At 38.7% G+C, this 14,073-nt stretch overlaps 1 protein-coding gene across 2 annotated transcripts in view; it reads left to right on the top strand.

Annotated features, from left to right (window-relative positions):
- The window catches only part of RBM20 (RNA binding motif protein 20), a 163,481-nt gene that overhangs the window by 2,188 nt on the left and 147,220 nt on the right, over positions 1-14,073 (top strand). The window contains exon 1 of one of the 2 annotated variants that reach the window (XM_074999196.1): positions 3,360-3,397. The exons of the other annotated variant lie outside the window; for it this stretch is intronic. Coding sequence (XP_074855297.1) covers positions 3,375-3,397 — 23 coding nt within the window. The 5' untranslated portion in view covers positions 3,360-3,374. Of the gene's footprint in view, positions 1-3,359; positions 3,398-14,073 lie in introns of those variants that run through there. 2 annotated transcript variants of the gene reach the window in all.

Here is a 14,073-nt window from a genome sequence, read left to right as displayed (position 1 = left end):
TACCTGATGATACAGTGCCATTACATATTTGATCATTGCTTTTTATGGTAAATTCTGGTTAAAAATTGACATGGAAGTTTCCCTTCAAGTTTATCGTTAAAACAAAGTAAAGAACATGGCGTGCGCCAACTGTTCTGTATCATGGCAGCCTGGCATAAAATGGCAAATGTCGAACATTTCTAAGGTGCTGCAACTCGATCGCATTATTTTGAAACTCTGCTCCATAATTTAAACTGTGCTTCCATGTTTGTGTTTGTGTTTAGTGCTCTCCCACGCAAAGTATATTCAGTGCGATATAATGGCAAACTGTGATTTGTTGCATGAGGAATGTTTGGATATTAATTTTATAACTCGAATATTTAATTCACATATTGGTTATTGAAGATGCCTAAGCTAATGGTATGTCTTAAAATGCTGTTTCAAATTAGCTTTTCAGCATAAATTCAGTGAAATGTAAATGAGGACTAATATTGTGATCCTCAGAAAAGATGCCTTAAAACAAGGACAAGGTCATTTGTTATTCTTTGTAGGAAAGAGGATAGCTGATTCTTAACTAGAGAAGTTCACGGCTTTGAGGAATTCCTCTTTTCCTCCAATGAGTTTTGCATTTCTTGGTTACCTTTTTAAAACAATTGCTTTACTTTTGTTTTTATTTTTCCAAACTTCAGTAAACTAATTAGCAGCTAATCTAGAAAGCTAACTTTGAGTGTCCAACTGCAGAATTTAATTTATTTTTATAACTGTTTGGTGGGATGTTTCCATTTTGATTCTTTTATTAAATACTCTCCTGGCGCTGGCCAACCCTCTTTCAAGTTTGAGAAGCTCTTGTCAACTCTTGTGAACTAGAGGTGGGATTAATGGAAACATTTTAAAACAACACTACGAAAGTTGGTAACCAATTATAAATAAACAATCTGTTAGTCAATTTTGAAGAAAATTAATGGAACTGGAAATTTGATACTTTGCAAGAGTTTAACAAAGGTACTACTTTGTGTAAAGTGAACATAATAAACTAATTTTCTTATTGCCACCTTAAATTCATAATGTGTTCATAAAATATAATTAAGGTATTCTGGGTTCCTCAGTGGACTAGTATGATAAGTGAAATAAAATATGTAGAGCTATACAGCAGATTATAATATGCTGTCTGCACATGGGCATTTAATTCTATGTCCTGAAAACATCATTGGTCTTGACTAATAGAGAACCCAAAAAGAGATTTACAGAAAGCTTAAAGTTGCAAACATAAACACGGTTTAGTTAATTGCATTGGGGAACAACTTTTTATGCCATGGAAATAAAATATGACTTTGAGGTCCGTGCCGTCTGATTATGAGATCAGTGTAATGAGGGAGGACTGTATGGTGAATTGATGATATTTTGGCGATTAAATGAAAAAATACATATATATGAACATAATAAAAATAGATAGCTATGGAAAGAGAACAAGATAATCTAATATTAATAGAAATTAATGATTAATATTTTATTGTTCACCGACAGAGATTAATGATCCATTACACTTGGGAGCATATAGATAAATACACAGATGAATCCCATAAAATATCGAACGAGCTATTCTATGCATAATAATGTTAAGTAGGTGTCTGCACTTCTTTTTTTATTTTTTTCTAGAAAAGTTCACTTTTACAAAATATGTTTTATATTTTAGATGCTGCGCCTCACGCAACGCAAAATCTAATTTTAGCCCAAGGTTTGGTGCTGTATTGTTATCACCTATCGGAGGTTGAGTGGAAATGCTTAAGAATCAAGAAAAATCAAATACTTGCATCAGTAAATTTTTGATTTCCAAGATGCGTAGTTCACTGCTGTGTAATAGAACAACAATCTAGAAATAATGTTTAGGAAAGACTGATAGCATTATTACCTTAAATATACTGTAAAGGGTTTTTCATGAAATGTATATTGAATTCTGCATTAAAAATCTTATTTTAAAAAAGTGGAGTAGATACACAAGTGGGGTATTAACTGTAACTGAATGCACTGAAAATTTTAAATTAATGGCTGTACACTTAGTTTTAATTTTTTTTTCATGGCTATAATAGTTTCCAGTGAAATGGAGCAGTTTTGTATTCTTTGGTAGATACTATTGACATAGGTTCATTGCATCTGTTTTGCAGCCTAAGTTCAGTAAAATAGTGAGATAAAAACAAAGCAATTTTTTTTTAAGGGAAAATGTTATCTCTCTGCCATGTTTTGAACTTTTTGAAAGGATGATGAAATTTCCAACATCTGTGATACACAACTTGATATCAAAAACTTCAAAAATTTTTTCTTTTCCTCCTACATCTTAAATAAGAAATAGAGTTGGGAGAAAAAGAAGCCCTCAAGGAAAATATACAGTGGAACAAATGTTTATGTTCAAAGACATTGAAGATTGGAGAGGTTTCCTTGCCTTATAACCTAAAATAGCTCTTGTTCCCAAATTAGGAAAAGGATACGTCTAACAAATCTTTTTTTAGTGGCTATTTAAAAAAAATTAAATGTTAGCATTAAGTTTTGGTGTTGCTTAATAGGGGTTCTTTTGTTCATAAGTGTAACTTTTCAAACTCTAGAACTCTTTAGTATCCTGAGAAATAAAATATTAAATATGCTCCGTTATATCCATTAGTCACGGCAAATAGCTTTTTATGTATGGTGCATGCATAGCTGCTATTTAACAATGGTATATTAGGGGAAACACAGTTTTATTTTAATTTTATGTATGGCTCGAGGCTTTACATATTTATATGCAGATTTAAACAGCCATTTAAAAAAGGAGTTAATTTTTTTTTGTTTCTCTTTTCCCCTACCCAACAAAATCATCATCATTTTAATTAATGGAAACTATCAGAATGTGATCTTTTTTGCCCTTTCCCTTAGCACCAAATGGGGGGGAAAATTGCAATAGCTTTCTTCACCCAGAAATATTGTCACAGAATTGGAAAGGACATAAAATCGGATCAGGCAAAACCGGCATTATGGTGTTAAGCAGAGCCGTATGAAACTACATCATCCTTGTCCTCCTGTCAGCTGTCTGTATGTTGTCTTTTTATGTTCTGCAGGACAGGTCACTTGTCTTTGCCAGTGAAGTACCTCCTAGAGCATCACTGGTACTATATAAACAAGTTCCAACTCAGTCAGTGCATACTATTCAAGTAAGGACTCAAATGTGGATCACAAAGTGCAAATGAAAGATTCACTTCAGTTTGAAGGTTTTTTTTTTCCCTTACAAAATGAGTTAAAATTAGTTTCAGGCACTACTGGTCTGTCAGTACTTGTGATTTAGTTAATACTTCCTATTTAAAATATTTTTTCTCTCACCTGTGACTCTGTGGAATACTGTACATGGGAAACAGTGAAACTGGCTATCCATGACATGCTGTCAAATGCTCAAGTAAGCAAATTGGAAAAATATCTTTTTTTTCCCCTCTATTCTAGTTAATTTAAGCGGTACAGCCAGTAGTAGGCAAAATATGTTCAGGCACAGACTGTAATTTTTTAAGTTGATGGCGCGATTTTAATAATATGATAACTCTCTGAAACCAGGCTTATATATATATTTTTTTAAGCCAGGAATTTCCCTGTGGGCTACATGACAAAACTCTGTTCAGTTTTATTATGAAATGAGCTCAACAGAGTTGCAGGTTTTAGGACTTGTGGCAGAGACAGAAATGGAAGACAAAGCAGAACTATGCTTTTTAATAAGCATAAAAAAATCCCCCTGTGAACAAACAGCTTTGAATCTAACTTTTATTATTAGTTATGGTCATCATCTGATTTTTGGATGACCCCGCAAATATGAAGTAGATTTTAATGGAGAAAATGTTGCTCAGCTGCAGCTGGCATGGCTAGGATGCAGCAATCATGGTTACAATGCAAGAGACTTCAGTAGAAAGTGAAATGAATCCATGTTTCAGGAGCAGGATAAGAAAATAAGTAAAGTAATTAGTGGTTTATGGAACACAACACATGGGAGAGGATTCCTTCTTACAGTTGCTAAATTGAGTGGATCTAGTTCTTTTTTATTGGAAATCCAATACCACTGTTCCCATCAGTGAGACTGGGAAATGTTTGACTTTGTTAAGCATTGAGATTATAAATTCATCCCTATGCGTAACCCTGCATATCAACACTACCCCTAAATGCCTATATAGCATTTCTGTCTTTGCTCTTTCCTGTACCAAGAGCCAGTTAAGTGGACAAATTCAGTCTTGATTCAGTATTGCAATAATGTTTTCTAAGGAGTATAAAACTCAGAATTAGAAGTAGTTGCTGATAATATGGGACTCCACAGATGTGTTTTGGGAGGGGAGTGAACAGAGGCATTCATTATTTGCAACTGTTGCTATGCGGGACTGAAACATTTTATGCACTTTGCAAATATTACTTTGATTTTTTTTTAAACCTAACGAATTCTTTTCATGTACTTTCCAGCTAGGCATTTTGTAATCCTCTCTCCCACCCCCAAGTATATATTCCCTACTTTCATCCCCCTCATCCTTTTTACCATTTTGTACTTGGTTTAAGGATGCAATTGGACTAGCCTCTCTGTTCTTGCTTTCTACAGAACACACTGAGGACCTCCCAAAGGGAAACTTATTTTCTGCTGTGGTTAAAAGCTAGCAATCCTGCCCCTGCTATTGTGGAAACTTTTAATATCTTGTTTGTTCTGGCATCAAACACAGTCTCTTTCACAAATTCCTCCTGCCTGCTGTTAGAACAGATGCAAGCTGTGCATACTGTGGGAAATAGCTTAATGCTCTTGTAGTGTATTATTTGATTAGGGGGGAAGATGTAATTATACTGCACAGAGGCTACTGCATAGAGAAACTTAGTCTATATGCAGAGAAATTAGATTAAAAGTGATTTTTGTCTTTAAATCAGACCACATCCATTTATCTCTTATTGTCAAAAGATTTCAATGGAGACAACTTGGTCATTTCATTTACCTTTATAAGCATGTTTTTAGGCCAAGTAGGTTGACAATGACCTCATGTGTACTGCTATTATGTGAACATACATATTGCAGCATAATGGGCATTCTCTCCAAATTTGCCACAAAAACAGTGGTTGTGAGGATGCCACTAAAATGTAAAAGCTTGCAGGGATGGCTGCCTGAGTCTGCAGACAGCTTGTGGCTGTAGCGCGAGAAGCAATAGAAGGTTGACTTTCATTAGTGTGGTATTAACTGGGCAGCATGCTGATAACTGAGCTGTTAATACAGGTAGTTATTTCACTGCTGCTCTTTTTAATAGGCATACCCAGACCATGTACTAGTCCTGCTGCTTAAGTCCTGCCTGCTGCTGTGGCATATACTGGGAATGAGTGAAATGGGGTGTGAGAAAGGAATTTTAACCCTCTTTCTCCCCATTCTCATTGCAATCTGTAGGTCCAACTACCCAGCTGCTCCCTTGTTGTCAGAACATCCGGTTTCTCCCCAAGATACCGATATTACAGCTTTTTCTTTTCAGTACAAAAAGTTTGCTGCATATTGAAACTTTGGTAACAGGGCAAAATATCCAGAATATAACATCACCCAGAATTAAACGTTTTGGTTCTACTGAATAGTGGAAAGGCATGTTGTGGTGGGCTGGGAGCATGAGGGACAGATCTACTTAATTCAAGACCAAAGTGTTCTAGGATGTATCCATTAGCGAGGGCCTATGCATCTTCTCTTAACTTCTGTATCATATTTTGGAGAATACTGAGCTACTTACCCGTCTAAGCACAATGCTTACTGGAGGTTGAGTCTTCCTTTATTGAGCTAATAAATCCATATTTCTCCTCCCTCAGTGTGGGCTTTTGTGCGTCATATATGTAAGAGCACAGCAGAATCTATTTTGCACACTAAGAAGCCTTATTTACAGGTCTGCTTCAATGTAGTAGTTTTTAGGAGAAAGTACACTGAAGTCATTTTCTAGACCAGTAACACTTGTATGATTCATTATTCCGATCATTTGTAGCTGGACTGTTCTTTGAGACCGTAACATTTTAAAAGCATAACCTTTGTTTTGAAATCAGCGAGTATGCGTGCCCACTAAATGCAGTATATTTAACACCACACATGATACTCTATACGATTTCTCCCGACTCCGTTTTCCCTGGAAGTAAACTGAACGATGACAATTTATAGACTAGAGAAACCGTATGAGACATTCACTCCATTATCCAGAGATTAAACAGGACTAGCGTTATTCTCACAACTACCTCCTCCATCTGTTCAGCATGGATAACCATTTGGATACCAACTCAGAAATATTTTCTAAAATTGCCTTCTCCCAACATAACAAGGTTGTGGGTGTGAAAGATTGCACATCATTCAGCTGGGGGCTGAAGCCTTGGGAGGTTTTGGATTTTTTTTTTCCCTCTCCTAATGCAGAAGAGAAAAATAAGTAAACCCGGCAGCACTTTTCTCAGCTCTTGACTTCTCTTGCCTACTTAAACTCTTCCATTAACACATCTTAAAATTCATGCCTTAGCGACCCCTGTAGCGTGAGCCTTCCATGTGTGCGCTGTTCTTTCGCCACCCAGGCACTTGGTTCATTCTTTTAAGGTCAGCTACACTTTCCACCCTTCTGCTGGCCAGTAACCCAGCATCATGCTCTCTCCTCTGTTTACAGTTTCACTGAAGGTCATTATAGTGCAGTTTATGGTACTGTCTTTTGGATGGGCCCACCCTGCTGCTGATGTCCTTTGCTGGCTGTTCTTGAAATGTGTTAGAAGGCAAAGTGTTATAGAAAGCCATGTACTTAACCTGTTCTGTTACGTCTGAATCTTGTTGTGTCAATGATTTTTCCCTTTGATGCTAGTAGTTCTCTCCTGGCAATGGTTTTTCCAAATAGTCGCTACAGTACTACATAGTTTATTGGTCAAGAATGGCTGTGTGATTTCGCCTGGGTTGCTTGTCTCTGTTTTGTGGCCACAAAAGTACCCTTGCTGTGTGTCTTGGGCAAGAGTGAGAAAGTGGATGGTGTGGGGGGTGGGCCCAGGCCCTCTCAGCGTGTGTAAGAAAATAAGTCCGTAGAATGTAAAAACTTTATTAATTGGTATGTAAATGTGAATATACATAAAAACACTAACAAAACAAAAAGCAGTCAAGTAGCACTTTAAAGACTAGCAAAATAGTTTATTAGGTGAGCTTTCGTGGGACAGACCCACTTCTTCAGACCATAGCCAGACCAGAACAGACTCAATATTTAAGGCACAGAGAACCAAAAACAGTAAGCAAGGAGGACAAATCCGAAAGAGATAATCAAGGTGAGCAAATCAGAGAGTGGAGGGGTGGTGGGGGAGGTCAAGAATTGGATAAAGGCAAGTATGCAGACGAGTCCCATAGTGACTCAGAAAGTGCCTGTGTTAATGTGCCGAATTTGAATATAAAAGCCAGCTTGGCTGCCTCCCTTTGAAGAACGGTGGGAATGGTCTGCTGAAGTGGGTCTGTCCCATGAAAGCTCACCTAATAAACTATCTTGCTAGTCTTTAAAGTGCTACTTGACTGCTTTTTGTTTTTATAGTGTATAGACTAGCACGGCTTCCTCTCTGTTACTGTAAAAACACTAACCAATTTCAACATTTTTTGTGAGATGGATGAGCCTTAGCCTCAGCAGCAGATCGTGGTATGCCCCCCTTATGAAATTTCAGCCCTCCAAGGGACCCCACTTCCCACTTTGCACACCCCTTTTCTGAACAAACCTCACAATCACCCTGAAAATTACCGGTAAGCTTTCCCTCTGAAGGCACTGTAGCTGCTGCACGGGAATGCTTCAGTACAACAATAATCAAGAGCAAAGGCTTTAGAAATATACTATAAAGGTCAAAGAAAGAAAGAAAAGAATTTAAACTGTGTATCACCTGAATTTAAAGGGGCATTGTACGTAAGAGAAAATTCTACACAGGGGCCAACGTTAATTAAAATGGAAATCTATACAAATTGTCTTTGAAACAGGTGAGGGATGGATAGAGACAGATGCCCAGTCTCAGTAAACTTCTACAACCTAAGGTCCTCCACATCAGCGAGGACAGCTATCTGAATTTAGATATATATAAAAAAGCAACTACAGAATTTATAACTTTTCAACTGATCCGTTCTTCTACTCATCTACCTGTTACTTAGCTTATGCATTAGAAAACAAATACAGTAGGTAACGTCACTCTTTTTTTTTCCCCACAATTCTTGCGTGAAAAGTGTGTGTGTGTGTGTGTGTATAGATGTTTTGCTTGAAACCTCAGCTTCTGAGAATGTGGAGGTTTTTTGTTTTTTTTTTTGTTAAATAGTAAGTTGTTGGTCCTCATGGCTGCATAGCAAAACTTCGAACTGCAAACCTGGCAAATTGAAAGCAGAAGGCAAATAAAAACCCTGAGTTGATTTTACATATATCTCATTTTTTTGCAGTCTGATTATGACTTCTAAAGACTTAGCATTAGAAATACGGTTGTATCCAGGAGTTTAAGCTGTGTCAAGTTTGAATTGAAAAAGTTCCAAAAACTGGAGTGGCATGTTAATCACTTAATGAAGACTTCATGTTGTTGCTGTGTGAGATCATTTTAAACTTTCTTCTCCAATTATTTCTGCATGAAGGAAATGTCCCACTTTGAGTGACACCGGTTAGGACCATGCAATTCCCTCTACATGGGGCTGTATGGGCAGACTCCACGTGGTCTCTGCTCAGACTCCATCTAGGCCAGGGGTCTGCAACCAAAGTAGCGAGAAGAGCCATTTTTTTTTCAAATTCAGTTACACAATCAATACTTCGAGAGCTGCAATGCATGCGATTGCAAGACAGTCCTTAGTAAATAACGTCAAATTGTACTTTTTGTAACCCCTGCTTCAAGAACAGCGTTCACGCAGTGATTTGCACCAGTTAGAAAGTTTGTTACTTTCACGCCCCATCCTCAGGCTTAACCCCTTTCTGCCCCAAACCCAGGATTAACCTGCCTCAGCCGATGAGTTCCTTCAGCTGAGCACGCGCTGCTGCTGCTCCTGTCCCACCTCCTCAGCAGGACTGCGCGGCTCGGCAGAGGCAGACTCGGCCACCCCTCCCCCCAGCTCTCCTGCTCACTTCCCCCACTTGCAGTGCAGGCGGCTCCCTTGCCTGCCGCACTGAAATAATGGAACTAAATGTAATTGGTTTAATGGCCGGATTGCTCCCGCCACCCTGCCAGCCGTTAAACCAATTACATTTAACTCCTTTATTTCAGTGTGGTGGGGCAGGGAGCTGCAAAAGCTGTCAGCGGCAGCAGCACCTGGAGCTGTAAGTGACTCCTTAAAGAGCCGCGTATGGCTCTGGAGCCGGAGGTTGCCAACCCCTGATCTCGGCCAGCATGGAGTTGACTGGGGGTAATTGAGGAAGGAAAACAAGAGGTCCTGGCTTACATGGATCCGGTGATCCTAAAGCCCCTTTTGGGGGCAGTGGAAGCGTGATAGCTATTATGGGATGGAATAGCTAGGAACAGGGGTATCAGACTGACTACTAACATCTATTTACTAACTGAAACCCTCCCCAACAATCTCAATGATTGAGAGCTGTCCAGCTGTGCATAGTTTGTGAAATCATACGCTCTTATTAGCTGTACTGTTTCTCCTCCTCCTGTTCTTTTAGATTGTTCCCTGCACCCACTTGTTGCATCTGCTGCTCAACTAGATTGGGAAAGCTTTGGGAGGCAGGTACTGTCTGTTATGCTGCATTTGTCCAGAGCCTAATCCCATTGGGCTCTGACGCTAACTGGGGGCTCTGGCTACTACTGCAATGTAAAATAAAATCTTTTGGGGTGGGGGAAATAGTAAAATCCACTTGGTTGTTTACCACTGTCACATGGCAAAGATACAGCTGCTTTCTTCAAGCACCAGATGTGGAACTCTGTTATAATAAGGAAAGACAGTTTTCTCCTTGAAAGCTTATGTATCCTCTGTTTCTCTGGAGAGACTAGTTCCCTGCTTCAGACGTAAAGAAGAAGCTTCTCCATATACCAAGCGTGGTATAGTAGGGATTTAGAGCAGGTAAGGCTCAGACTTCACTTATATTACTTATTGACCAAATAGTACTCAGTGTAAGAGATTTTCTCCCTGCCTTTTAATTTAGCAACCTCTTATTTGGAGAGTTGTAAACGTTTTTGCTTTACTGTTTCTTCAAGTTAAAGCACAATGAGCTTAGAGTCGATGTCCATGTTCCAAGGCTGAGGCCTTGATTGGCAAGTTTTAGATTTGACTAAATTTTCACAGTTGATCTACAAATCCCTGATGGACCATTAGGTGCTTGACAGTGACACTGGCAGGCGCCACTAGAATAATTGTAGTTTAAAGTTTGTTATATTTAGCTTTCTCAGCTCTGAGTTGGAAGTCTAGCGTAACTGACCACTGTTAGATATATCTCATTACAAATATACCACTAAGTCATCTGTATATCTTCGGCCAATCAGTTTTAAAGTGGAATTTGCTGCACATACCAAACAGTAGAATGGTGATATTTACCCATATTGACTCGATGTGGGCAAGGTATGCGATCTCAGTATCTGATGAGTGACAAATGGACCCCAGTTCTCAAGATTTCATACAGAACTGCTGCACATCACCTCCTGCTTATCACCTTTTACGCACACCAAGGCACATGCATATGTGCACTGCCAAGAGAACACAAGTTGTGGCAGTGGGCAACTGAGGGTGCTCTGCTAATCAGCTAGGTAGCACCTGAATCTTTCCTGGGCAGCCACCCCCAGCACTCAGCTTACAGTGAACACTGGTCAGTAGTATAAGGGAAAAGGTTGGAGAGTGATCGCTGCCACAGATAAGTGATATTTCTTCTCTTCTCTCTTTGCATGCAGACACAGAGAAATTAAATTACTGCAGAATTTTTTTGACCAACTATATCCAAATTTAGAACGTAAGAACAGCCACGCTAAGTCATACCAAAGTCCATCCAATACAGTATTTGTCTTCCAAATCCCTTCCCTCGCTTCTGCCTTTTCCACAGATGCTAAATCAGCAGCTGTTGCATAAATTAGTAAATCCTTTTCTGTATATCATTACCCATGAAGGCAATTTGAAAGGCAATATCTAAACTGTGTATCAAGGTGGCAGGAGGAAACAACAATGGTCTCTGGTGTTAACCCAGACAAATGTGAAAGTTTTGATGGAAAATAATTGTTCAGTAATTAATTCAAATTAAAATTTGTATATTGAGAACTTGAAATTGTGTTCTTGATGGTTCTACTGCAAGGGAAATAAAAAAGGTTTGTGATGCAGTCAGTGGTTGGTGAAAAATACAAAATGCACATTTAAAGCAGGCTCTTGAGGGAGGGACCAAAAAAAAGTTGGCTTAAAATATTTCCTTGATAGAAGGAGTCTTTGAATAAGTTTAGGCATTGCATGTAAAAGAAATAAAATCAGTCATCCTCATCTGTCTTTGCTTTCAAGTGGCTTTGCATTCTGCTTATAGCCGTCAGCTCTCCAGTAGAACTTCCTGCTCTTATGGCAGAAACATGATGCTAATGATGTCGGAGCCTGTTGTGATATCAGATGGTCAAATGAAATAAATCTTTAACAGAAACACATTTTTAAAGGAAACACAACTAATTGTTATTGCTTGAACAACACTGAAACATGAAACCGTGCCTATGACAGGAAGAAATAGAGAGAGAGATCCCCAAGCTCATAAATGTGTGTATGGGACAATGATTTGCAAAGCGATAGAAACTTTGTAGTGTGGTACAGAAATTAGAACTCTAGCCAGTATATCAGCCAAAAATGTAGAATAAGAAAATAATGATGAGAAGAAAGACTACAGACAAATATAGCTAGCAAAAATCTGGGTGTAAAGCAAGGAGAGTTCTCTGTTTTTCCCCTTAAGGTTTAATTAGTGGGAAGCAAGACAGCTTGTGACCGTTTGAGTTTGATAAAAGGTGACTCGCTGAGATAGGGAGATTGCCCATGGAGTGACCGGACAGCTCGCTGCGTAACTGCTCACCAGTGGTGAAGGGCTCGTAATCTGGCACTAAATGGACACCGTGGGTGCAGATGGTTCCACTGCCTTGGTGCTTGCACTTGCATGAGGATTGAGTTTACAGGGTCAGCTGGATAGGAGCCCCTACTTAAGAAAAAAATATATGAGGGAAAGTGAATCTTAAATAATGCATTTTCATGATTATCTTGATTTAAATTAAAGGTGGGGGAAGGCGTTCAGAAAGGACAGTAGAGTCCATCAGATTTTTATGGCTTTGGGAGACCGTAGGAACATGCAGATTTTAAATCAAGCCTGTGTTTTGTTTTGTTTTTTCTCATGTCCACAGATGCCTTCTTTTGCTTTTGATGGCTGATGCGCCGCTCCTCCCCACTGTGTAGTCAGTAGGTGGGACCTCGGGAGGAAGAGGCTTAAGGGGGATGGGGCTTCAGAATGGAGTAAGCTTAAAGCAGGGACAGGGGCATGATTTAGGTGCTGGGGCTCACAGAAGATTAATTCAGCCCTGCGTGGGCTCATCATCCCCTATTTTTGGTGGATTCTTGAGCCCCAGAACCATCTATGGAGTCAGTGTCTCTGCTCATATCATTAACAGTTTTCTGATTCGTGTTTCTTTTCCTTTCCTGATTAGAGTTAGACAAAAGCTATTTTTTTCCTCAAATGAAGCCAGTTGGCTCCATTTTTATCTTTATGGGAAGGCTAATCAAAATCTCACAATTTAAATAATGAGGGAGAGACTCTACAATTAATAAAATGCACCCATAACTTATTCAGTTAGGCATAGGTTATCTGGAATAGAAGGAAACATGTTCACAACATTCACAACAACATCCTAATTCTATGCATTGTGATGTGAAAGCAGTGGCCATGTTTGTGTGTTCCTGAAATCTCCCTGTCTATTGCTGAAGAAGCTTTCTTTTCCTCAAAATGGGTGAGGATGTTAGTGTTTTATTTGGTTTTGTTAGAAATTGATATATAATTCAATGAAACCTGAAAAAAGATTTGCCTGTGTCCCATGCAGTGTTAACCTTTCAGCAGCGTATAACGTCTGAACATTCTCTTACTGGCCTGTGTGCCTTTCAGATCCTGAGTGGACCAAGGAAGTACATGAGAACTTTTTCCTGCTTCACGGGGTGTACGGATTTAACTAGGACTACAGCAGTTTATTAATAGAACCTGCTGCATTTCCTTCATACAAAAATACGAAGAGTGCTTTGCTGAGAAAAATTTTTGCTGCGCCTCTCTGTCTTTATGGCTCTCTCATCACCCAGCTAAAATTAAAAAGTGAAGTCAGGCTGGTCTTTTACTCTATTTTTAAATTGCGTTAGCATATGAATGTGAGTGTGAAATCTTTCTTTAGGCCTCTGTTAACTCAATTACTCAGTTATTCAAAACATTCTCTTTTCAAATAACTGGACTATAACTGCGTTAACATAGTCTGAGTTTGTGTTAGAAAGTATGGCTCTCAAGGTAACATGCTTTTCTTTAACTATCAGTATTTATTTCATTTATGTGCTCCCCTTGTAGTAATATAACCACTAACTAGTGATGATAATAGATATCATAGAAGGCTGGCCAATGTCTTTAAAATCTGCCTTGGTCTTCAAGAATCCTAGTGAATAGACATCAAAAGATTATCTGAATTTTCCCTCCCTCCTCTTGCCACCCCCTACCCCGCAGCATTACAGCCAAGGCAGGTTGAAAACAGCTCTTTCTCCTCCCCACCCCACCAGTTCTTTCTCAAGTGACAAGTTTTTATTTGAAATTATTCATGGGAGATTTTCTCATGGGAACAAAATGTTCATGACTTTCAGTTACAATGCAAATGTTTGTTTTGTTTTGATTTGAAATGTGCATTCCATTTTAGTTTACAAAAATGGACAATTTTTAGCATTTTGTTTTTCACCTCTGTACCTTTTACTTTTTGCTAGTGAATGGAATAAATTTTCAGGCCTAATTTTCTTCACTTTTTGCCTTTTATTTCACTCTAGTTTTTCAATTTTGGGAAAGTTACAAGTGGCAAAAGGAAAAATGAAATACAGTAACTTTTCCATGCTAACGTTTTCACAGTTTTTCTTTGGAAAAGAGAGTCGTAACATTAGTTTTGATATTCCTTTTG

This window comes from Carettochelys insculpta, chromosome 7, assembly GCF_033958435.1.
Source record: "Carettochelys insculpta isolate YL-2023 chromosome 7, ASM3395843v1, whole genome shotgun sequence".
Lineage (NCBI taxonomy): Eukaryota > Metazoa > Chordata > Testudines > Carettochelyidae > Carettochelys > Carettochelys insculpta.
This window is presented reverse-complemented; position numbering and strand designations above follow the sequence as displayed.